General features: G+C 38.0%; 4 protein-coding genes across 5 annotated transcripts; 3 read left to right on the top strand and 1 right to left on the bottom strand.

Annotated features, from left to right (window-relative positions):
- Nucleotides 1–1,501: 1,501 nt before the first annotated feature.
- LOC138139642 (tRNA modification GTPase GTPBP3, mitochondrial) lies at nucleotides 1,502–3,770 on the bottom strand. Its single transcript, XM_069059989.1, has 5 exons — nucleotides 3,520–3,770; nucleotides 3,296–3,472; nucleotides 3,025–3,248; nucleotides 2,199–2,971; nucleotides 1,502–2,142 (listed from the first exon to the last, which is right to left on the bottom strand). The coding sequence occupies exons 1-5, from the start codon at nucleotides 3,602–3,604 to the stop codon at nucleotides 1,911–1,913; spliced, it is 1,491 nt and encodes a 496-aa protein (XP_068916090.1). The 5' UTR covers nucleotides 3,605–3,770; the 3' UTR covers nucleotides 1,502–1,910.
- Nucleotides 3,771–3,920: 150 nt separating this feature from the next.
- On the top strand, nucleotides 3,921–5,422 carry LOC138139643 (tax1-binding protein 3 homolog). The gene is made up of 3 exons (XM_069059990.1): nucleotides 3,921–4,063; nucleotides 4,193–4,306; nucleotides 4,888–5,422. Exons 1-3 carry the CDS (start codon nucleotides 4,007–4,009, stop codon nucleotides 5,074–5,076), a joined length of 360 nt encoding a protein of 119 aa, XP_068916091.1. The 5' UTR covers nucleotides 3,921–4,006; the 3' UTR covers nucleotides 5,077–5,422.
- Nucleotides 5,423–6,363: 941 nt separating this feature from the next.
- On the top strand, nucleotides 6,364–10,887 carry LOC138139641 (GPI ethanolamine phosphate transferase 1-like). Its single transcript, XM_069059988.1, has 11 exons — nucleotides 6,364–6,614; nucleotides 6,663–6,883; nucleotides 6,941–7,166; nucleotides 7,227–7,512; nucleotides 7,568–7,789; nucleotides 7,844–8,078; nucleotides 8,134–8,306; nucleotides 8,661–8,851; nucleotides 8,898–9,103; nucleotides 9,153–9,421; nucleotides 9,520–10,887. The coding sequence occupies exons 1-11, from the start codon at nucleotides 6,364–6,366 to the stop codon at nucleotides 9,943–9,945; spliced, it is 2,706 nt and encodes a 901-aa protein (XP_068916089.1). The 3' UTR covers nucleotides 9,946–10,887.
- A 3,087-nt stretch (nucleotides 10,888–13,974) lies between these two features.
- On the top strand, nucleotides 13,975–25,700 carry bbg (big bang). Of its 2 annotated transcripts, XM_069059987.1 has the most exons (10): nucleotides 13,975–14,117; nucleotides 14,466–16,164; nucleotides 16,218–16,315; nucleotides 22,613–24,055; nucleotides 24,104–24,459; nucleotides 24,587–24,736; nucleotides 24,792–24,920; nucleotides 24,972–25,071; nucleotides 25,123–25,266; nucleotides 25,319–25,700. In XM_069059987.1, the coding sequence occupies exons 2-10, from the start codon at nucleotides 14,489–14,491 to the stop codon at nucleotides 25,468–25,470; spliced, it is 4,248 nt and encodes a 1,415-aa protein (XP_068916088.1). In that variant the 5' UTR covers nucleotides 13,975–14,117; nucleotides 14,466–14,488; the 3' UTR covers nucleotides 25,471–25,700. The 2 variants fall into 2 exon arrangements, with proteins under 2 accessions (XP_068916088.1, XP_068916087.1); XM_069059986.1 differs by having other exon boundaries at nucleotides 24,972–25,266.
- Nucleotides 25,701–25,985: the final 285 nt, after the last annotated feature.

Below are 25,985 nucleotides of genomic sequence, written 5' to 3'. Positions count from 1 at the left end.
TCTGATGATGGTTTATTTTAGTCAATTGTGTGTTCTCCATTTGCCAGCCCAGCTTCATAAGACCTTAAAATAGATCGAAATGCCTTGACATTTAAACTTTTTTTATACCTTATAAAGAGGACAGAATCCTTAAAAAAGTGTTGTGTTCTGAAGGGGCCTTACTAGTAGTAAAGACATTGTGTAAATGTACAGTCCTCCAAAAATTCTAACATATTGCACTTTATCTTCGTAATGAGAGGATTATTGTTTAACACTTCCTATTGGGAAAACCACAGCTTAGCCCAACACAGGCCACCTGGTACCGTCTGTCTTGTTTTTAATAAGTGCAGAACTGGAGAGCAGTGGCGGCCCTGGGGTAGAGCGAGAGCAGCAACCACTCTAGGCCCCTGGTGGAAAGGGGCGCCAAAATCCGATTTTTGAAGATGTTTGTATTTTATTACCAGAAAATGAATTATAATTGATTCGAAGTTGTCGACTAAAGGGCGCCGAAAGACAATCTCGCTCTACCCTGATAAAGGGCTAGGGCCGGCGCTTGTAAAACTTATACCCCGTTAACTTTTGTTTTGATAAAAATATGCAAACCATTTTCGGAACAAAGTTGGAAGATTTTTTAAACTATCGCATAGATTACAATACAATATCCTAAATTGTCGAAAAAGTTCTGAAAAAAATATTTTCTAGCCCGCCGGAATAATAGTACGTCGAGAAGCCGCCAGAATAGCGCCAACCAGCACCTGACCATCTCCACTTTTGACACTTTCATTTAAAAAATACATAGCGAGATCTCCACGCTATCATTAAATTAGCTTTTGGAAGGCAAAACATGTAAACATTTATTTATTAAAAAAAAAAAAAACAACGTAAAAACGTTAACGCACAAATAACTCAACAAATTAACAGAAATTATCAAAGGAATTGTTCAAAGTGTTTTCCTTCGACTGCTACACAATTTCCCAAGCGATCTTGAAAATGTTTTCGATTATTTTGTAAATGTCGCACAAGCTTCAGTTATTCTCGCCCTTAATTCCTCCACAGTTTCTGGTTGACATTTATGCGTTTTTTTAACTATTGCCATCGGGAATTCGGGAATTGCATGGTAAAAATTATAGTCCCTGTCCCTGTTAACTTATGATCCACTGCAGATTTGATGGTCTGATGTTGGTTTATTTTAGTCAATTGTCTGTTCTCCATTTAGTTTTTTTTTTTTTTAATAATAATCCTTAAAAAAGTGTTGTGTTCTGAAGGGCCCTTACTAGTAGTACACACGAATTAGAAGAAATATTAACGATTTCACAAAAAACATAAAAATAAGACCAAAATTTAAAATATTGATTTGTCGAGTATTTTTTAGATATAACGAAAAAGTTACGTTTCCGGCGATTTAGTGTAATAATTTTGGAGGATTTTTAACTTCTTCAAAGAGTTTTTGATCTTTAATTAAACCGCCAATGTTGTTTCAGGTGTTTTCTATAGATCCGGAGACCGTCACTCTCTTGCGTAACATTTCATTCCTTCAGAGATCAAATTTTTCCACAAGAATATTTTTGGTTGCTAATGCGCAAGTTCCTTACCAAATTTTCCATTTCGCTGGGCACTATTTTTGATTGAAAATCAGAATTTAAAAAATCGACACGTTTTCATATTATTTGTCTTATGACAGAAACTAAGGTTGGAGACAACAACGAATAGGTATCTAATAATAAAATACATTCTATTATAGACGTAAGTCTAGCTATCCAATACGTCGCAAGTTTCAAAGAGTTGTAATTATTTTAACCACTACTTTCAACAATTCCTGATTTACTTTATCTTTAAAATTCCAAAGCCTTTGATTTGTTTTATAAAGACAAAATTATTACACTTAAGTAATAGAGAACTGTCTTGCTTTTAACTGTTTAATAACGAACAAATTATTTTCCAATGCAAAAATCTTTGAATATTACATCCAACAACTTTTCTGTTGTTATTGTTCCAACTAACTGACCAAGTTGTCTTAGAGCTTTCCTCAAATACTCTGCCATTAACACAGTATCACTTGTTGAAGTGGTGAGAAATGAATTAAGATATTCTAAACACTTGATCAAATGTTGTCTATGTCTCATCTGATTCATGCTGGGATGTTCAGCAGAAGGTTCACCACATCTGCAAATAAATTTAAATCATTATAACGTCTAATATTCTGAAGCGTTGATACTTACAAAAATTTTAATTTATTTGTAATACTGTCAACAAGATTTACAACTCCTTCCTCATGTTTACATGACAGTTGAATTATTTGACAATGATGTTCTACATTGAGTTGCTCTTTGACTAGATCCAACTTATTAAACACAACAATACAATTCTTAGTAAAAATATTGTCAAAATCTTGATTTTCTTCACAAACTAAATTATTTAAACCAAGGTTCTTAATGTAATGTTTTAAATAATCTACAACATTCCTAGAAGAACTGCAATGTACCCATTGGACATACTTCTGAGAATCTACTACAAGAAGGATAAGTTCTGCATCTTTATATGTTTGCATGGCTCTACTAATTCCTTCTTTTTCTATGACGTCATCAGTTTTAGATCTCAGTCCAGCTGTGTCAGTTAAAACTAATGGATATCCTCCTATGTTCAAAGTCACTTCCAATATGTCTCTAGTTGTGCCTTCTATTGGAGTCACAATGGCAGCAGGTCTCTGACATAACAAATTAAATAAACTACTTTTCCCTGCATTTGGCTCTCCTAAAATCACTGTTTTGACACCTGTCCTTAATAATTCACCCTTGCGCCCATCTTCTAAATGCTGCTGAATTTCTTTACTTAACTCTTCAACTTTCACAATTACTTCATCCAAAACTCCCTCTTCTATAGTTTCAGTTTCTTCAAAATCAATATGGGCCTCAATGTGAGCTACTGACTTCACTAAATTATCCTTCCATTTATTATACAATTTACTTAAGGCACCTTGAGTTTGTAAAAATGCCTGAATTAATGAATTTATCTGTATTTTTCTTTCATACAAACATTTTATCTCACCTGTTTCCTTTGTATTTCTGTTTCTGCTTGCAACAAATCTGCCAACCCCTCAACTTCTGTCAGATCCAATTTCCCATTGTAAAATGCTCTTCTGGTGAATTCTCCAGGTTCAGCTAGTTGTAATTTAGGTACAGAAGCAAGTGCATCTAAGATTGAATTTACAACAGCTATGCCTCCATGAACATGCAATTCACAGCAGTCTTCACCAGTAAAGCTACGAGGCGCTACATTTTACAATTATTGCAACTGTGATACAAGCTGAATAAATTACCTGGAAACCACAGCACAAGTCCTTTATCTAGTGTTTCTTGAGACACGGGGTGCTTGATACTTCTTAAAATTGCTGTTCTTGGGGGAGGCATGCGTGACATCCCAGTAACGCATTTTAAAGCCAATTCTGTACAAGAGCCAGATACCCTTATTACAGCAACCCCACATTTACCCTGTCCTAAGTGGCAAAAACAATTATACAAAACTAAATACGACTTAATTTACCTGACGATAAAGCAAAAATAGTACTGTGTTGTCTAAAATGGGCTCCGAGAAGTGTATTACTAATTTGCAAAAAATTCTTAAACATGTTTGTTTATTTACGTTTTTAAAACAGGTTGAGGTTAGTTTGTATTTGAATAAATGTCAAAGACAAGGTCATTTGAACTTAAAACTAACTACAAAATATGTATCAATGTGATTTGATTTCTTGTAAACTGTTTTATATTCAAAGAGTAATTACATATTAGAAAGTCATATTTAGAATTTACGTGTAAAAATTGTGCAAAATTTCCACTTCAAACAACGCAAATCGAAATATACTTAAATTTAGCGCGTTCAGTTTGTAATTTAAAACGTAAGAGGTCGCCCCAGTTGAAGACTATTAACTTTCTAGAGTTACTGTTTTCTATGATATGGTTATCGTGAGAACATTCAAAACATCAAAACATAAAATCTAATTTTCCATTTTTTTTTAAATAAAACAGTCAAAATGTGTGCAAAAATGGCATTTCAACATCAGGCGGGCACCGCAATGGAGTGCTTAAGTGTAAGTTAATGATTTTTCGTTTTTGTAGCAGAGATGTGGTATTTTAAGAATGTGTCTGACTCATTTGCATATTTATGTACACTTATCGCGTTTTATGTTTCTGTTTACTAATTGCAATTGTATTTGTAGATACCCATAACATTGCACAAGGAAGTTGATGGAGATACGATGAGATGTGGCTTTAAAATTGGTGGAGGCATTGATCAAGACTATCATAAGAGTCCGCAGGGCTATACTGATAATGTAAGGAGAAAAGAAAATTTTGTAATGGAAACACTATACTTTTTTTAAACGTTTATTGAGCATAAGAAAATTATTATTATTATTATCAATAATGTAAAGAATTGAACAGAGGTTTCCATAAATACAAAAATTGTATTTTTTTATAAACTAAGTGCTACTCAGAGCAAAAAATAATGAATGCTGCCACATAAGCATTATGGTTTATCTCTAGTTTTTTTTTTAAACTAGGAATTCATGATAAAAGACTAAACTCAGAGGTGGTAGCAAAATGTGCAACCATCTGTTTTGTTTTGCTCCCTATTTGTTACTCATTGTACAAATTAGCTTGATCATTCACCTGAATGAATCACTATTCCACAGAGTATAAAGTTAACATTTGATTGGTGATAATTTACAATCTTAAAACAAAAGTTAGGTATAGCATGTGTTATCATTTTAACAAGATAAGCACTGCAGCAGAATAAAGTATAGATATAATGTTCTAAATTACATAAACTTCAGGATATATGATAAATAGCAGATATTTTTTTGTTAAATCAAAATATTTGACATGTATATGTGATTTTCATGTCTCTTTTTAGGGTATTTATGTAACTGAGGTGCATGATTCGAGTCCAGCATCTAAAAGCGGGTTACGTGTTCACGACAAGATTCTCCAATGCAACGGCTATGACTTCACAATGGTCACCCACAAAAAGGCAGTGAGTTATATAAAGAAACACCCCGTGCTAAACCTACTTGTCGCTCGAAAAGGCGTCACCTCAACTTAAAACGCCCAGAAATATTCGTATTTTACGCATTTCTCACTTATTTTTAATACACTTCTGTTCCAGTTACCAATAATTCCAGTACTTTAGTGATTTAGACTTAGGCAAATTTGAAAATAGAATTTATATGTTTTGATACAAACTATATTTTTGCGTTTTTATTTATTGATACGTTGTTATTTCTTAGTGGTAGATTTAATTGTTTACAAAAAGTCTATGTGAAATGTTGGTGTTTAGCTGCGGTGATAATTTTCAGTCAGTATTGTAAAAATTAACTACATCAATGTTCAACATGCTTAAAATATGTTGTATTTGTCAAATAGGATTAAATAAAGTTGTTTAAATTTAATAGACATTTTTCTATATGTTGTGACGCAACAACAATGCTAGCAATGCAGCGATAACGTCCGTAACATAGCTTCTTGTTTAAGCGATCAGAATTTGATCCTATAAACCAGAAGTTTTTGCACGATTTGCGCAACTCGTACGTAAGTAGATTCAAAGTAAGTAACCACCTCGGTCTCTACCCTAATATTCCTTTTCCTGGCATACAGAAATATCAATTGAAGCATTATTTCTCAAAACAAAGTGATTTATATGTGATTATTCCTGCTATTAAAATGTCTGTTTCGTGAAACTCAATTGTTGAGACTCAGTGGAATGGAATTCTGAGAACTTATAATATTCATGTTTTGTGATTGTTGAAGACAAGAACTTCAGAAAGTAAGCAGAAACTTTATTCATTGCAGTCATTGTTATGAATTTAATCGTTACTTTGTTTTGTGCTACGTGAGTGTTCGGGTAGTTCGAGAAATATTTTGCACTGCTGCAGCTCCAATGCAATCGATCAAATTTACGTGAATTAATTGTCTAGACACTTGATTATTTTTTCAAATATAAAAATACATTAAAAAACCGATGTAAGTACTTAACGTAATAGGTATTCTTGAATAATTTGTAATTTGTACACGTAATACAAATTCTATCTCTATCTCCCAATATGACGTTGACGTATGTCAAATCCATCGCTGCCTATTTTATCATTTAATTGAAAACATTATTTTCAAATTGAATTTGATAAATTTCCGAAATACTTGCTGTGTAGTGTTTGTCGATTTGAAACCGTCCCCGCTTCACGCATGCGTTTCTCAACAAAATAATCTCGAAACGAAATCGCGGTAATTTCAAAAATTTAAACATTCCCACCCTAACCTCAATTTTCCACAAAACTATTTTCCTTATTTTAACGCATTCCATTTTTGTTTAAATGCAGTTCCTTGAGACACCGTTATGGAATCACCACCTCCCGGACCGAGAGACCGCAAGGTTTATTACCTTGTTATATCCAGCCTATTCGTACACCTTCTGATTATGAGCGCTGCCTTGGACATCTACTTTTCGAGCCCTATCGATCACGGCATGACACCCGTTCGCTCGACTGACGACCCCCCTGCAAAACGTGTGGTTTTCATTGTAGCCGACGGTTTGCGAGCCGAAAAGATTTTCGGTAAAGGACAAGCTGTCAAAGCCCCGCACTTAACGTAAGATGGTTGACTTATATTTTACAAAATTTATTTCAATATTCGTAGCAAAATTCGAAAAATGCGAGCCGCTTGGGGTACCGCTTACTCGAGAGTCCCCACCGAATCGCGTACCGGTTATGCGGCTCTCTTGGCGGGGGTTTATGAGGACCCCTCGGCCCTATTGCTAGGGTGGCGTAGATATCCTGTCGATTTCGATTCCGTGATCAATCAAAGCACGAACTCGTGGTCCTGGGGCAGTCCTAACGTAGTCCGCATGTTCAACAAAGGTACCTATAAGTAATGATAATAATTCAGAATGTTTGTTAACAATAATCTGCAAGTAGATAACGCGTCACATGTACATTCCTACTCGTACAACGCTAGTTTACAAGATTTCGGCCAAAATAATACGACCGTTTTGGATATTTGGGTTTTCGACAAAGTTAGAGCGTTTATACAAGAACAAATAAACTGTTCAGATTGTGTGGACTTCAGACAATCTGGAAACATATTTTTCTTGCATTTATTTGGACTTGACACCGCAGGTCACAAATATAAACCGGACTCTTTGTACGTATATACCCGAATTTAAATTATTTTGTGCCGCCTTTTATAAAACATTTGTATTAGGGAGTACATCAACAATATAAAGACTGTGGACAGTTATGTACCAGTGATTGAGGAACTATTTGAAAAAGCGTTTCCCGACAAATCTACAGCTTACATCTTTACCGCCGACCACGGAATGACAAATTGGGGGACTCACGGTTATCGTTCTCACCACGAAACAAAAATTCCCGTAATTGCTTGGGGTGCGGGAATTAAAACCACTGAAATACCTATTGACATCAGACAAATAGACGTTGCTCCTTTAATTTCTGCACTTATTGGTATAAATTTCCCCACAAATTCAATCGTAAGTCAAGTAATTACACAAAGAAAATACGTAGGTACTGACATTATTTTTCAAGGGTATTTTACCTTACGACTACATCAGTTCGCCGCTTGAAAATGTAAGCAATATGATGATCGCGAACGTTCGACAAATAATGGAAACATTTATTGTCAAGAAACATAAAAGAATGGATCACGCTATTCATTTTGTACCGTACTATCAGATCACAGAGAAAGTCCTCAAGACAAAGCTTTTGCATTTGGAAGTTCTGTTAAAAAATAATAAACACGACGTAGTCGTAAGTATTGTCCCGGACTGATCGAAACGACAATTTTTTTTTACACCTTTTCAGAGAAGGGAATGTGAGATAATTGCAAAATTTTTGATAAAAGGTATGGACTATTACGACAATTATTACCAACTTCCCATTTTGATCGCCATAACAATTGGTATCGTGGCATGGATTTTGTTCGTAGCGACTTACAATGTTCCCATTCGTAGAAATCAAGTCCCCAAAAGTATCATCAAATTCATTAACATATTTTTATTTGCTCCAACTTACCTCAACGCTTTGTTCGTCATGAAACGTACAAAACTTACACAATTACGTAATATTTTCTAACTGTTTATATTTTTTTTTAGTTCAAGCATTTCCCCTTACGTATTATTTGTATTTCCTTTTCCCCATCTGCATGATACAGGTTCTCATAAACCGCTACCCTCACATTGTGACAGCCATGAGGTACGTCAAAAATTTTGGTTTGAAAAATACAGTTTGCAGCTTCATACTGTATGTTGGTGGACTCAGACTTCTAGTAAGTACAAAACATATTAATCTGCATCTTTTTCCAAAAAAATTCCACTGTCAAAGCGACACCTCGACTTTCACCAGTGCGTTTGTTGTCATTTGTTCCTTCATTCATCAATATTGTTAGGTATTTGTGAAAAATAAAGGTGTGTACGATTAGGATAAATTCCTCGGAGATACACATCAGTTGTGCAGATGTGCTTTTTCAAGATTGGAAAGACTTTCACTCACGTTTCAAACGTATTCTGCTAATGACTACTTTAAATGAAATAATTAAATGTTTGCTCGTAAGCCAAAGACTCTGGCCGCACGGTGACCACAAAAGAAAGTGCGCCTGATCGCTCGTGTTAATTTTTTGAAGGTTCAAGGGTTCCGCGATCGCGAAGCTCTTTGCGTTGTGATGTATTTCATGGCCGCTTCTGTCACATTCTCGACGTCGCTGAGAAACAACACTAACAAACAACAGAAAATGACTTGGATATTTTGTTGCGTTATGTTATCAGTCTTCCCGTTTATGCCCCTGGTGAAGACCACCTTCAACATAATCGCTTAGTAAGTTTTTTCCCGAGTACAACACTAGCTGAAAATGCGGTTGTAGTCTCATGGGGTACGCACTGTGGTGGCTGGTCGTCCAAAAATTTGTGATCAAACTGCTCCAGTACCCCTTCTACGAGCTAGAGCGCGTCGAAGTTGTGGATTTGCAACTCACCATATTGAAAGTAACTCCTGTGTATACTTTCGCCGTGGAAATGGAACTCGTGGCTGCCGACTCGTTTGTCAAATACCTTGCCTGGATTTGGGCTTGTGAGTCGATCCTCTATTTTCCACTCGTTTAAACAAATCTACATTCCAGTTTATCCGATCGTTATGATCCCATGCACCACCAACCATATTCTTGTGAGGACGACAAGTATTTTTATCGGTTTTATCCCGTTTTATTTGATGGTGACCACCAATTACGAAATTCTGTTTTTGATCATCTACGTCTTGTTACTCTACACCTGGTTCATGATTGAAAGTAAGTGTTATGGATATGAGACAATCTACCGAACAACTTTCGATGAAGTCGTTGTTCCGGACCGAAACCAGACCAGAGATGATTTCCGCCGAGCCTTCTTCTTTGTATCCTTTCTCACAATTTACCACACACAAAAATATTATTCGAACAATTCACACTTCCACAAAAACGAACACATTTCAACGCCTTAACAACGCCACAGATTATCCTCATCTTTATTGGATTTTTCGGAACTGGAAATATTGCAAGTTTGAATTCTTTCGATCCGACTTGGGCTCGTTGTTTCTTGACAGATTTCACTCCACTTAAGACAACAGGATTGATCATGTTGAGAATTATGATTCCGTTTATTTTTACCAGTTGCGTATTCAAAGCCATCAACATATTCCGCAAAGGCAGCACCATAATCATGTTCTCTATTGTACTAATGTTCGCTGATTTAATGTTACTCGAATTGTTTTTCTGTATTACCAACATTGGATCTTGGCTAGAAATCGGCATGAGTCTCTCTTATTTTATCATAATGGAATTATTTGTCTTAATGTTATTGATATTATACGGACTCGCGTATTTTTTGACCACATTATCTTACACCATCAAGCTTAATCACTACTTAAGTAATCTATGAAGCTTGAAAATAAGACTCGCGGTAACAAATGTACTCTTAAAAGTCTGACCGTCGATAATACTCTTTTTCACGTTCCTACAGTATTATTATATTCATTACGTATTATTACATTGTGTTCTTGTTCTATATTGTTCAGTAGGTAATATTGTTTTTAATTAAATATTTTTCGTAGTGTAATCAATAATTATGCAAGAGGCTGTATTACTCTAAAAATTTGTACGTTCAAAGTTTAATAAAGTTTGTAATAAATGTATTTTTGAACGACGTAACTAAACGGATTTATGGACGAAGTATACTGGAAAATAAAATTTTACGGACTACCAACACGTGACTAACTGTTCATATTATACGAGACAACGGTACAATATGCGCATCTTTATTCAAATCATTGTAACTTCTCTGTTTGCTACATAGTTGGACGAGAGATGTAATAAATCCTTGTTTGAGAGTGTAGAGAGTAGGTGGTCACGTGTTCGTAATTCCTAAAAAAACGGAAATATCTCAAATGAGATAAGTAGGTTACAAATACGGGATGACATAAGGACTTGGTTGCACAAGCCAGTCTATTGTCGAACGAGAGGGTTTAGGGCACGATGAGTGTAGCGAGGAGTGGTCTAAAGGGACGAGTTCGACAACATGTTTTGTGACATGAGTGTAACATGCTATTTTTTCTAATTTTTTAATAGTTATTTATGTATTAAGGGCGTGAGAAGGCTTTATGCCCTGAGGTGTGATTTTGAGCTTGAGTGATAACGATGGCTAAAAACACGCGCGTCTTAAAGGGCCACGAGTGCCATAAAGAGCCTAATTTACACACGAACGAGTTGAATACGAGGTTTTTTTGTTCGACGAGCCCCTTAAAGACCCCAAATCGCTTAAAATCTTTAAAATTAGCTTGACGTTTCGTTTTGACAAGTTGCGACATTTATCAAAATCCGTTCACACAGGAGAAAATTCTTAAATTGTGACAGTGTCGAACAAAAAAATGCTCTTTATGACATTGAAATAGAAAAAAGGTTTCATGATACGGATTACGTTTTTCGTGGCTGAATACAGGGTGTCTCAGCTAAGACTTTCGAGCCTAATACTCGTATCTCGGTTATTAGCCAACGGATTTTTATGAAATTTAAAATACCTACAGATATTTTAGACGGTGAAGGTTCAATTAGTAATAATAAAATTACCTCAAGTTAAAAAATGTAATTGTAACACACGTTTCCTTTATTGCAAATTAAGCGCAATTATTATTAGATTGTTCAACATTAAAAAATAGGTATCTACACAAACAATTAACATAATCACGCGTCTGATTCAACGAAATTTTGAAACAATTGATGAAAAGCAGCCAAGCAACAGTTTGTACACCCCTTAAAATCTGTCAAAAGTGGGCTTTATTAGAAAAATCAAATTGTGGAATTGTGTACGTTTATTGAATACAATGGCAGAAATTTCAATATTGTTGAAAAAGGAAACAATTTTTGCCTATGGAGAGTGTCGTAAGAACTTCAATGACAACACAGTCGTTTTCTCGTGGAACACTATCCAAATTCCAAATGTAGGCTTTACAAAATTTAGGGTTCAGAGAGTCGTCAATTTTTTGAAGACACAGGAAGCGTACGTGGACTAAATTACCCTGCTAAAATATCCTGATCGTATTTTAGTCCTTTATAGAAGAATTAAAGCATCCAGTATACTAAATTACATCTAAATGTTGTCTTTAACTTTGTAAGTGTTTGTAAGGTTAAAAAGATAAACGTCAAATATGTCACCTTGTACGAAAAGGGGTGACCAAAATTCGGCGATATTGCGCGTTTGTTTCATACGCGTCTACGTTTTTGCATCTGCAGCCACGTTTAACACAGTTTTTTTTTTCTTTTTTTCTTGCAAACCAGACGTCTTTCAAGGACGAGTTTCTCCTTACAGTATTTTTTATTGACGATCAATTTTTTGATATAAATCTTAAGTGATTTAACATTTTAAAAAGGCACGTAAAAATTACGTTTTTAAGATTAGGGTTATTGCATTAATGGGATTTTACTCTTCACCATCTAAAATATCTGCATTTTAAATTTCACAAAAATCTGTTGGAAAATAACCGAGATATTAGGCTCGAAAATCTTAGCTGAGACACCTTGTCCAAACTTTTTTTTTTATTTGGAAATTAAGTAAAGTTGTAAGACCTGGGTAATCAGGGCAGTAAGATAATGTAAAAGCGATGTGGAAAACGGTAACTTTACATTTGTAGGTATGTATATAAAAAAGAAGAAAAGCATGAGAATGAAAATTGAGGACAGCTCGTTGCATGACAATGAGAAAGATGCGAGGAAGTGCTCTAATGATACACAAATGCAAAGATAATTAAATATGAATGAAATAGCAAGAAGATGTTTTTAGAATCTGTTTCGATATTTGTGCTGTTTGCGAATTTCATATAGGATAAACAAACCTCCAAATGGAATTTATCTGATACGATACACACAAGAATGTGTTAAAATGAAAAAAAAAATGTATGCCAAACATATAATAACTACAGCTATACAAATATGCGAACGTGAATGATTGTGATCAAGAAAAAAACTGATTTAACGGTTTCAACCGTAGATCGAACGAGAAACTGAACCCGAATAGGTCACAGTTTTGGAATTTTTCTTCGATAAAAATGAATTCACCATTACATAAACGTGCGCAACAATTTTAATATTCATCTGATAAGGTTGTTTGGAAATTGTTTTAATATTAACCGAAATGTAGAAATCTGGCAATTACAATAATGGGGAAACTACGTAGATATAATTGCTCATTACTCAAATAAAACACAATAAAAATTATTACGTCAGTCGTAACGGTTTGCTTGTTTCGTGCATTTGCGAATAAAAGTAAACAAAATCGTATCAATGAGCATCGAAAAAAAAAATGAAACAGTGTATTTAAGTTCGCGAGTGTTGTTGCGAATGTGAAAAATGTTAGTTTGTTGTTTTAAGCAATCTATTTACGTATTAGCAATTTTGTCATCATTAGTTGCATAAATATGGAAGTAACAATGTGCATAACTGACTGAGTTATTGTGTGAACATGTTAACTGGTGTCTGCGGGTTTTATATAAATCTCCACTTATTGGTTATCGACTTTAATGGTGATGATTGACTTATCTTGGAACCAATTTATTGTCATTACAATTTATCGAAGCGTGGCTCGGTTCCTGTCGTTTTTCGCTTGCACAATTCCGAAAAAAATTGTACCACCACGTACCTCGACATTTTTTGAGCGAATGTTAATAAAACAATCAACAAAGTCAGTATGGAAAGTGCTAACTCGGAATTCCAAAAAAAGCAGCGTCGAAAACTATAGAGCACGTCAACCCCGAAGTGTGCCAGCTGTGGTATTCGGTGGGAATTAAAAATCATCAGAGAAAGTTTATTAATATTTATATGGAGAGATGTCAACGACAATTTAAATAATTGGGGTACTTTCGTTGATGGCATGGGGGTACGTATCGTTTGATTTATGATTTGGCTATTTTGCGACTTGTCATGTGTGAATGATGAGTGTTTTCCCTGTTTCAGCGCTTTCAGATGTGCCATTGTGTTGGAACGGATAAAAGAATGAAAACGACAAAAATGGTAGAATTGCGTTATCGAGAGCTGCGTTGATGTGTTCTCTCGCAGGTGAATCTAACGGTATCGGAACACCTAAAAAGAGCCAACCCGGTGCAATCGTTTAACCCAATCACACCATTAGGCCTCGATGGTATGCAGTTTCTTATAATTTATCTGCGTATTACAGCTATTTTATGCCTGAAACCCATTGACACAATAATAGGAGTCATGAGATGAGAACTACTTTCACGAGCCTTTCTAAATTTTCAGCATTACCGACGGACCTAGTCTGGATCGCGAATTTTCTAATTATAAACTGGACGAGCTGTTGGTACGTCGACGAACCTTATTTTCAGATTTTTCTTACAGGTTTGGCTCCGGTAATTAATATGGTCCCTGCCTTCAGGTATGAATGTCGATGCAGACGAAGAGCTGCGGACCCACACGAGGTCAGGTGTTTGAAGTGGGACTCTGTGAGAGGTGAAAACGTGAAAACAGTTGTTTACAATCTCCGCGCGAGTGTCCCGTATCGCAACCATAAACAAGTCCAGGGAAATGTGCTCCAGAGTCTCTAGGGTAAGACGCAATCACCCAATGTCGCCTCTACACGTAACACCTCCATAGAGCGCACCTTTTGTACCATGTACGTTCGTAATTTGATACCGTTAGAATATTCGTGGCCTGCTCTCCATAACACAGCCTCCTCTTGATCTACATTTCTTGAAACTGCAACAAAACGAAACAAATTGCAACAAGTTACTCTGTTATCAGTCCGGTCGGTGAAGCTACCGTAAAAATCAGATTCAGACCAGCGAGGAACCGGTTACAAAATACTATTTCAACCACACATTTTTATATTTGGTAACTCATCATCCGGATCATAGTGTGACATCACGACACGCTTAACTCTAGCTCTGTTTCCAGATGTTCGCAAGCTAAACACTAGGATGGAAGCGCCAACGAAGTTTCTTCCAGATGAGAGAGAAAATTTTGTGACTGTGGTTTCCGTGGGGTCAGAACCCAGCCGGTCATCTGCGTCAAAATGTGACTCCGTTTTGGTGGACACCTCCAGTTCGGGATACGTTACAGTTTTGACAATAGGGGACAGCGAGGATGATGTCTGCAAGGACGTGGTCGAAGAGGTCCTAGTGTACAGACTCCCCGGTGAGCGTCTAGGTTTCGGTTTGAAGTTCGAAGGCGGGACGAAAGCAAATGAGTTCGTGAAGCGCCTCTTCATCCAGTCGTGCGCTCCAGACAGTCCAGCCTCGCGGGTCCAGAGCTCTTGGGGCAAGCTGACCGAAGGCGACGAAGTGCTCGAGATCGACTCGATAGCCGTGAACGCGATGACCAGAATCGACTGTGTGCGGTGTCTCAAAGACTCAAACGTGGTTATAAAACTATTAGTGAAACACTTTAGTCCGGAATGTAAACAATCGAACGATTGTAAAACTAGGTCAGTTGAAGATTTGCCCCAAGTCATAAGCGCGGAGAAGAAGAGGACGCCGCCGCCACCTCCTCCGGTGCCCCCGAGAAAAATCCCGAAGAAGTTCTACAAGAACAACGTGCACCAGAACTCGAACGAAACTAATCCGGTTCCGGCGGCGCGTCAGATTCATTCGGAAATCGCCAACAACAACAAAAACAAGAAGTTCCAGTCTCCGAGGAGTAGCGGGAGGGCGTCGCATTCTCCCGACATCCCGAGAAGAGATCGGAGATTCTCCGATGGGAGTTTGGGGCCTCCAGACGCCGAAGTCTACGTAGATTTGTTCTCGCAAGAGTCGACACAGAGTCTGAGCGAGTCGGATGACACAGGAAGTTCTATATCTACGGTGGTGGACAGGTTTGGGTCGTTTCCGACCACTACGACTTCGAGTCTGGCCGGGAGTTTACCCTCGACGCCTACATCGATTCAGAAGCAGATCGACTTTACGAATTTGTTGAATCTGTACGACGAGGAAGATCTGATCAAGAGTACAATAAAGCAAAGCGTTTGCAAGGCTTTGGACAAGGTGGAGGAAAAATCGAGCGAGGACGGGACGCCATTGCAGCCTCCGTCTTGCTTCCAAGACGCCCCTCTGAGTTACGGAAACGAGGACATGAGAATAATCGAAACGAAATCGAACGAAATAATGTGCGAGTCGTCGTCTTTGATGGAAGAAAAAAAATCGTTGAATAATAAACACGCAGAAAATAATTGTGCAAACGGTGAGAAAAATGCGGCGAGAGGTTCCACCGTGGAGGACAAAGTGTTTAAAAAACCACCCGTGCCGCCGAGATCGCGCGATTTGATCAACGCCCACAAGACGAACGGGTGCAAGGATTTCCAAAACATCCACGACGAGAACATGAACATATCGAATCTGCCGCGCCTCGTCGATTTCGTCCCGAAATCTGCAAGCCGAGAGATTTTCGAAAATCCGATCGAGATCATCAACATATTCCTGGAGAACGAGAGAAGAGACACGGATTACTTGAGGAACGAGTATTACGGAGACGACGAGATCGAGACAAATTTGGACGTTTACAATGGCGAAATCGACGTGTACAGTTCTAAGTGGAGTCTGTCGTCGCAGCTCGCCACTATTGGAGAAGTCGAAGAAGAAGGTTCGCAGGACTCTAATAGGTAACGAGGACTCTCTGGAAGTCCGACTTTTCAAGTGATTTTTATCGATCTAGATCTCCCATCGGTTCTGCACCGATCGTGATCGTGGAAAACGCAGATATCGAAGAAACAGATGCTGCTGTCGTCGAAAATACAGACGTGGAGGACGAGGGTAAGTCCGCTTCACGTAATTATCAAGGATTCGCGCTTCCGCCTCGTAATATCTAGGAAACATTCCCAACTAGTCGTTATAATGCAATTTACATTACGGTTAGAGTTGTGGTCGCTTAGACGACTTTTTAGTTGACAGGAGTAACATCTGACGTCACGAGTCAACAGTAAAAATCCGCAGAATCGTGAAGGAAGCTCATGCAAATGAATTCAATGCAACATTTACCTTCGACACTCAATTATCGTGAAATACAATGGTAATATTTTTCGCTGGAAAGTAAGGTGTTGTTCTTCAAGGCTCGCCGCTTGCCCATTTCTGGTACAAATAAAAAACGAGAGTGCGGCACCTGCGGAAAAATATCGTTTTGCGAGCCGGAATTTGCCGTCGCGTGGCGTAAAAAATATTCTTTGAATGCCGCGCGACGAAAATGAAGAAAGATCGCGCCGATCGAAATATTTTCGAGGCTTTTCGAATTAGGTTTCGTGACGCGTCGCGACTCTACATTGTATTTTGTATTACGTAAATGGACTTAAGTAATGTAATCGACGAGTGTGATACGTGAGCGATGTAACAACAATGAGCGACCGTTGTTTAGCCAGATTTACCGTAATCTCTTCGACTTCTTGCATTGTTAATATGAAATGTGGTGCGAGCTGTCAGAGGCGGTTTGCGTCACGATAACGCTAATGATTTTTTTCAGGAAGTACTAATCTTCATATCTGTACGTATATCAATATGCAAATAGATTTTATCGTTGTTTTTGCCTTGGTGCACTGAATAATGCCGAGTTTGGAGTGAAATCGGTGCCATTTTAAGGTAATATTGACCAATTCTTGCCGACAAGCGCCGCTTTCCGTGCAGTGTCGCCCCTGCAGCCCCACTTTTACTAGCCCAAGTTCGGCCTCTTTAATCAATGCATTTACCGTGTGCACTGTTGCTTATTGTGCTTTATTCAATTTTAACGCTCAGTTCTTTATTCCGTTGGATCCGATTGAAATCTAACCCTGCCCCCTTCCGTTCGCGTTAATTATCCACAACGGAAACTGCTTTCGCTGCCAGTTTCCAAAATTACTGATAAATTAACCGGGGATTAACCGAAATTTAGTGCACCGTCTCAAAAATGGAATGTTACTTGTCGCTTGACATTTAACAATTTTTGTCGACTTGAAAGTGGTGTGCATATTAAACAGGTTTGTAATTTTCATGTCAAGGTTAGAAAATAACAACGGCTGTCCTTTACGTTGCACTAGCTTACTAAGCCAGCCTGCCATGAAATATGTGCATATAAGGATATATCTCTCGGTTAATGATTCATTTTTTTAAAAGGTGGAGTCATTTTTCAAAAGTTGTATATGCAACCAGTAATACACATGGTGTAAAGCGGGTTGCCGTCTTCCTTTGCATCACTACTCTCTGATCTCGATAAATACAAATATTATCGCTTCCATCAAACTAAGAGTTAACTCGAGAATTTTGAATATTTCTTCAAAAAAATAAAAGTCGCAACTCGTAGCTGAACCCATTCAATTTGTTACTTATCATTGCAGGTAAACGTATGAACTTGGTATTAAGTATGTTAGCCACAAATATTTCTACTTTATGGCAGAATTTCCTGTTTATATTCATGTTTGCTAAAAATATTTAGAATAAACTCCGCGCTCACGACGTGATATTGTTTTTGATATTTTCTATTACATCTTGTCATAAAAACTGACAAGACCGCCGTCATTAATGGATAAAGAGTTTAGACTTTCCTTTATTATCACATCACTCCTTAAAACAAGATAAAGGGATTATCTACACTTTTTATGGCGAACCAGAATTGAATAATGCACCATAATTCACGAAACGTGTTTTCTCATTTGGTTTTTTTTTACCACATGTTTTAATTCGTTGTGAATATTGATTGAGTTTTTGATGATTTCGTTTTTTATGAAATTATTTCTCAACCGGATGTAATAAAAACTGAGCTTGTGGGATACGTTTGGTGACTTCACCGACCACAGCAATCAGTGATGAACTGTTCAGCTAGAAAGCTGAGGTTCTTTAAGAATTTGTCACATATTTAAATAAAAACCTGTTAATTAAAACAGAAACGTAACTGGATTAGCAATCTACCGTTTTACGCGTCTGATTAAATATTATCTCTAATATAATAATAATGATAATAAAACTGGTCGTTTTTCGTTTTATTTTTGTTTAAACAAGTGGGTATAAATATAAAAATAAAAATAGTCTTTCAATAGAGTGGTGGCACCTAGAATTGATAAAATTTTCTGAGAGAAAAGATTGTGTAATCTGCACCTCAAAGAAAGCACAGAAAAACGAGCGTAACCTCGTCTTTGTAAAAGAAGTAGTTTAATTAAAGAGCAACATATGTTATGAACGTTGCAATTTAATCTATTAAACTACTATAAATAATTGTTAATGTTCTAAGATTGACTAGCAGTTGGATCATTTATTTACAGTATTAATCGCGCCAAGAATTCCGATTTAATTTTTAACTTTATTCAAATTATTTCTAATTGACAATAAAACATGTCACCACTTAATGGTCTAAATATAACACATTAAAATATAGTCGTTAACGAGACACTTTTCTCAGCATTCGCCGCAATATTTTATGCTCTTTATTCGATCACAACTCGACCAAAACACGCTTCCACGAATTAAAATTCCTATTTTGGAATCACGGTTAATCAAAACAAACGATTCAATCACATTTTTGATTTCGCAAATGATGATATCAACTTTTTATTTGGCAATAGAGTTACGTAAGCAACGTTTTCTACTCAACTATTCACAAAATTTCAAATATTTGCAATAAAACAAATAAAAAAGAACAGCGAAACGCGTTTATAAGGTTCTGGTGTCGTTCGTGCCAAAACAAACGTACAGGATCGAACAAGAAAAAATTTGAAATAAATGGAGGGTTTACCGAGCGTAAAAATATTTATTGTCAGGAAGCCTTTGAAGGGACAAAGTCGTAATCAATCATCATTAATCATTACACACATCTACTCAGCCGATGAGATAAGGCGTGATAAAGACTAGTAATAGTTGCAAATTTAGAGTTTGACGTTTGACAAAAATGATGTAGCAGTTTAATCTCATGATATCATACGGGAAAAATTTTGCACTTTGAAGTGACTCCGATTTTTTATTCAATCAGTTTCATTCAATTTCAATATCAGATATAAAATACTTGTACCCGGAGCCCAGTCATGTTATATTTATAATTACTGAAAAATGCTAGACAATATTTGTAATTGTTTTATTGAAGATTTATTTATGTGAGCAGTTTAGTATACGTGTTTGTAAGGAGATTATGTGAACTGGCGGTAGCTTTGTACGGTGTATACACGTAGTAAAAATATTACTGTATCAAAAAATTGACCTGTCATTTCAAATCCAGCAATTTGTATTTATTACTCTCAGTTTCTATCAATTTTTACGCTGCGTCGCGTTTGCAAATTTTTCAAAAGCTTTCTAAACTAATGAAACATGTTTGTAGATAACTTTTGAAAAAATGATTCAATGAGGTAATTTATCACCGAATGACGAATTAACAAAAATATTGTTTACTTTGTTATGTACTTACGTTCAGTATGAATCAGTGATTTCACAAATAGATATACTGTAATTCTACAAACTTATTGGGAGAGATCTGTCAAAAACAATTTAATTTACAAATATTTTGAGAACCGACAACCGTTCTTAAAGTTTCCTAAAAATGTATACAAAAAAGAGAATATGTATATTTTAAAATTCGAAATAACCAATAAATTTGTTTTCATATAAATTTAACTCGAGTCCAACCGGTTTGTTCAGAGGTTACAAGACGAAAATGAGAAAATCGTTCGAACCACAGCACGTTTTGGTCGATTTGTTGCGTAAAAACTGGCAGAAGATTCGAAAATTTGTGATCAAGCGCTTTACAATTATCCGCAAGGCACTTTGAACAATGCACCACGTCAATACGGGATTAGGTATTTTTATTACCTAAAGACAACTAATCGATAAGTTCGAAGTTCATCTTGTTCGTCGGTTATTTTTGTATTTTTACGTGACGAAGCAGAAGATTTTTTATTGGTTGAAAATTCACCTTGACGATGGCGGCAATCAAACCACTTTTAGACTCGCGTTGAATAAAAACTGTGAAAAATAGTATTCTCTTGAGAAAATATTAGGTAGTTGTCGGCGTGTAGGTTGGCACAAATGTCAATGCCAGCCACACATCTTTGTCCATATCTTTCGGCGAGCGTTACATCTAAAAAATCAGCGAAGAGTCGCGGATAATCAATCCGTTGTCTTCGGGTTCATCACACCGATGAAATTTTTCAAATGCCACTCACCGCACGTACAATGGACGAAGACCAATTTAAGAAATTTTACAGCACCGGCTTAGATCCCGCTGCATCCTGTGGTACATCAAAGCCCGAGGAAGCGAAGTTTATTAATTGAAAATCGCGTTTGTGCGGCTTGGTTATTAACCTCCTGGTTTTTTAGTTTGACAGGAAAGTGGAGTTCGCTCGTGAACAGAGAGAGCATAATGAGAATGTTTTAATTAATTGGAGTTTTTTGCGGAGCCCGTAAACCAGAAGAAATGAGTTCGGGTGTTAAATTAGCCGATCAATTCGGAATATCGGGGGGCAGAGAGACCGAGAATTCAGTTGACCGGTTCCGCTGAATATATACATGTTTCGCCTTATAACAGTATCCTGGCAATTTATCGCCAATACTAATCCGCCGGACCTATATGCATTTTGATGCGGCTGCTTTCGACCGATCTGGAATTTATTCGGTGCACGATTTTCCCCCAGATGCGCCAACAGGGCGACTTTTCCACCCAGATATTTACATAAAAGATTGCAGTTACAATGTGATCGACAACCCGCAATCCATACCATAGCTAGCCAGCTGCCCTTGACTCCACGTCCACTGACCTGATGGTTTGCCAATTCCCTCCTACCGCTCCGACTCTTGCTGATGCCACTTACAATCGACTATTTAACATGATTTTTAGATCATTATCGATTGTTAAATCGATTTTATTTCGCTCCGGCCCGTTGTTACCGCATCATTCTCCACTAATTAAAACATTTATATTTTTATGCGACCCTCTCTCGTACTTCGGGTCTCGCTCCTTCAAATGCGCACTCACATACCCATTTATTTATCATTACCGCTCATAAATAAGTGCAATCTCGATCGCTTTTTCTATTGACGATAAAGATTTTGGCCGGAGTAATTCGCGGATCTACGCTCGGCGCAACTTTACTTTGCCATTTCGTTAGTGTTGGTTTGTATGGCGAGCAATCTACACGCCCAACGCGATTGCTACAGAATCATTTTTAAACGCAAACTGTTCGTTCAAATTCTTACAGTGCCACTTTACGGATAACTCAAATTCTGGTAAGGATTTTCACACTTTTCTTCATCCCTCACCATTCATCATCCACCCCATTAACTATTTTTTCCCTACCTGTTTTTACCATCATCGGCACCACTCACGACTCGATTTATTTCAAAAATATCAACCACTTCTCTCCACACAATTCCCAACATTTTCCTTTGTTCCAATCCAAACGTCCGATTTTTTTTCTTCACATTATACAAATATTTGGTCCATTGAATCTCGAACGGTACCGTACATGTTATTTTTTATGCATTATGACATAAGTCTACTAAAATATTCACTTTCCCTAACCGTACAAGTTTTTGTGGGCAGATACCAAGTTTGAATGTAATTGTCAAATTCCTTATCTATAACTAGATCGCAAAAGCACAGTTAATTGAATTTAATATTTAAAATGGATGCAGTGTGGAGTGAAATGTGATACTTGCGGTGGTTAAAAAATTTCATGGTCGCAGACAGTGCGGGGGTTTTTACCATGAAATTATGACAGTGTGGTATTGCCATATAGCGCCGGTGAAAATAACTTTTAACGAGAGACTTCCCCCCAAGTCTGGAGTTTGAATTTTCGTGGACAAATTCCATAGGCGGAAGGTAGATAAATCGAACGATTTTAATTGCATCTTCAAAATATCATATTTTTATCAGGTGTTCAAGCTGAGTGTCGATAAATCAGTTTTAAAAATATCAGCCCACTTGTTCAGTCAGTGGTGTAGGACGTAAAGTAAATCTTGGTGTATAAGAATTGTGCAATAGGTTGTCGGAGTTATTTTAATAAAATAGTAACAAGTTTAATTTATTGGGATCATAACGCGTGCGATATGGCGTCTGTTCGAATAAATGTTGTGTGACCAGTTTAGAATGAAAATGTTTGTTTTTAGGTCTCAATGGAAAAATGGAAACTCTTTCGAGTGATTCACGACAGCCACCTGATGGACATGAGTTTCCCGATTACGTCGAAAGTAGCAACGAGCTCGATGATAAATTCGTTCGAGAAAATTACCAGGATCTATACAGCGAACAGTTAAACGAGAGAGGGGTTAAACCAACAGTGGCGAGGAGTGTAAATTGGAGTCAAAATAGAAGTTCCTTTGATTTTTCAAACGTGCCCATACAGAATAATTGCCTTTCGAAAGTTAACAGTGTGTCAAACGGTGATCTTAGTTGTATAAATTCGTTCGAGGGTGGTGATGAAGTAACTCTGAGGAGGACAAGTTTGGAACCGACGCTCCACGCGAGATCCCAGAGTTTGATAGACATGTCGACGATATCGAAGCAAAAGAATGACCGTTGGAGTTTGTTGGCTGAACAGAGAAAAAAAGGCTATTCGAAATTAAAAGGGTTAGTTATACCGGAACACGTCTCCGAGAACGAACCAGCTCCTGCGGTTAACATACCTGAAATAATAAGTCACACCACTTCATCATCGTTCGTCCTAGAAACAAAGATTCGCGCAAACGAAACAATGCAATGCCATTCGAACGGAACCGAACCGGTCGCCTTGCCGCTGACTTCGCCTCCTTGGACCTCCAACGCGAACACCTTCCCCAAATATTCTCCCGCTTTCAAGCGGAAAAGTCTCCAGGTGTACTCGCAGAAAGTCCACAAACCCGAAGAACCCCAACCCGCCATAAAACCGCAAGCCAAACCCGACAAGAGTGCCACGAACAAAATCGAAAGCGAGGAGTTGAGATTGGACAATCTGTCGGACTCGCCAAAATCTTTGGAGAGCATCACGTCGCCCACGCGGTCAGATTGCAGTTTCGATTACGTCACCAACTCGCTCAACAAAAAATACCCCAAACAAGAGCCCAACAGAACGTACAAAGAGACATTCACTTATGTCTCTAAGTTGCACAAAGACATCGGGAAATCCGAGGACGAAAGCGACAACGATTCAGCGGTGAGCTCGAGCCAGTCCAGCTACATTTCCAGGTGTTCGCCGCCACCGTCGCCGACCAGGTCGTGCGAGATGCTCGACTACGACAACAATATTCGACCGAAAACCGACATCCAAGATGTGGACAAGTACGGTAACCTGCAGTGTCGCCTCTTGAAAGCCGCGAGCGTCGAGGCGATCAACAGGAAGAATATTCTGGCGTCGGCGAAGTGTCGCAGCGGTCGGGACCTCAAAGTTGGCTCTCCCGTGATACAGAGGAAATACGAAGACGAAGACGCGAGTGCGCAGACCCCCCAGGTGCAGCCCCCCAAACAAGAGATTTGTCAAGTGGAGGTGCGACCACCCGTCAAGCAGAAGCGAAGTATAAGTTGTGAAGACGCCGCCCCCAAGTCCGTACTAAATGGAGACGGTGGTGCGAAAGATGGTGAGGGAAAAGTTGATTTGTCGATTGTTGTTGACCGATGTCTTGCAGAAGTCGGTGTTTCGCCAGTATCGAGTAAGATACCGGAGAAAAATTTGATTTCGTTGAAACCTGTTGGGGGCTCTCTCAAGAATTTTTCTGCTCAGTTGAGGGAGACGAAAGTGCCACCTAAAAACAATTTCAAAACTAGCGCCCTCCTCAAGAACAACAAATCGATGAGCGTGACCGACTTGCGAAAGAGTTTCGAAAAGTTCGGTAACACTCCGCCGCCCCTGCCCCAAAACGTATCGCCTGTTACGCCCAAAGAGCCCAAAGCCAGGACCGTACAGGTCGAAAAGCAGAAGAAAATCGAGATTTTGGATAAAAAGTCGAAGAGTAATGGAGAAGTTGTTAAGGAAACAGTCAAGGTTTGCATAGTTATTATCGCTTGACTGTTAAATAAATTAACCCCACACGGCACTAACAAGAATTTTGAACCTGTTTTGCGGTGTGAGCGTAGTTTTACCTAATTTGTAAGGATTATGTTTGTTTTAGCCTGCGACAACAGCAGTTGTGTTGAAGCGAGACGTGGACACTTCCACCGACACCAACAGAAGGACAATCATTCTGTACCCCGAGTTTGTGGGTGGAAGCATCGGAATTACGCTGGCGGGAGGCACCGACTACGAAACCAAGGAAATAACGGTAGGTTTAGCTAAGCTAAGTGAGTAACGCCTCAGACCAATTCTCTTCGTCGTAGGTGCACAAGATTCGTTATGGGAGCGTCGCATACAACGACGGCACGATAAAGAAAGGCGACAAGATCGTGTCGATCAATGAAAAATCCACGGCGGGTCTTACCCACGCCGAATCCGTGGAATTGTTGAAAGTAAGTGTGCAGTTTCTGGTTGCTCCGATTTAACATGTGGCGCGATTGTAGGAAGCAGTATCCCAATTTGTGCTGGTTGTGGAGGATGGAAGAGAAGAAGCTTTACCTTCTCCGAGAAAGTCGGCGAGTTATGAACTTCCGGAAGCAAAAGGTGAAGCGTCGAACTTGGGTGAATTCGAGACTGACTGCTGTGAAATTTCAGATAGTGGACCTGCTCCTCCCGCGAAGGACGTCACGCACGTGCTCACGTTGACGAAAGACGGCGCCGGTTTGGGTTTCAGCATAGAGGGAGGGAAGGATTCACCGCAAGGGGATTTGCCTCTGCGCGTGAAAAAAATCTTTCAAGGTTAGATTCGAGGGTAGGTTCGAGAGAGCAATTTACGAAAGTGCGGTTTCAGGTGGACTCGCCGAGAAGAACGGAGGACTGTGCGGGGGTGACGAGCTGTTGGCCATCAATGGCATCAGCTTGACGAACTTGTCGAGGATCGAGACGTGGTCGTTGATGAAGAAGCTGCCCGACGGAGACGTCACTATTCATATTCACCGATAATTTTTGCCTATTTTTATTTATTTATTCCATATAAGTAAAGTCTTGCCGGACTCTAGTATTTGTACGTACTTATCTCGTTGTTAAATTATTGCGTCTTGTCAATCAAGGTTATGTGTCCACAGTTAAATCATTTATATATTTTATAATGAAACCTATTTTGTATGATAACATTACCTAAAATATCTAGTGCAGTGTATAGATTTTCATTAATATATTTTTATATGAATAAATTATTGATATTTTGAATTCAATACAAATATTTATTTTAACGCAGTGGAAACGACTCGACTTCTAATTTTTTCTTAATCAATGAGTATAAAATAATTAAGCAACAAGTATCAAAAAAAGACGTAACTATACATACCTACTATTAAAGTAAGACAATACAATTTATTTGTTAAGTAGGGATGTTTATTACGTTGAACTTGACTTAATAATTTGTAGGATGTAGGTACTCCTAGACTGCGAGTTAAGTTCCTTTAAAGAAACTCAAACTTTGTGGTGCATTTTTCCTT

The sequence above is a fragment of the Tenebrio molitor genome, chromosome X (genome assembly GCF_963966145.1).
Source record: "Tenebrio molitor chromosome X, icTenMoli1.1, whole genome shotgun sequence".
In the NCBI taxonomy this organism is placed as follows: domain Eukaryota; kingdom Metazoa; phylum Arthropoda; class Insecta; order Coleoptera; family Tenebrionidae; genus Tenebrio; species Tenebrio molitor.
The sequence above is the reverse complement of the archived record's forward strand: the minus strand, read 5'-3'. Positions and strand labels throughout refer to the sequence as shown.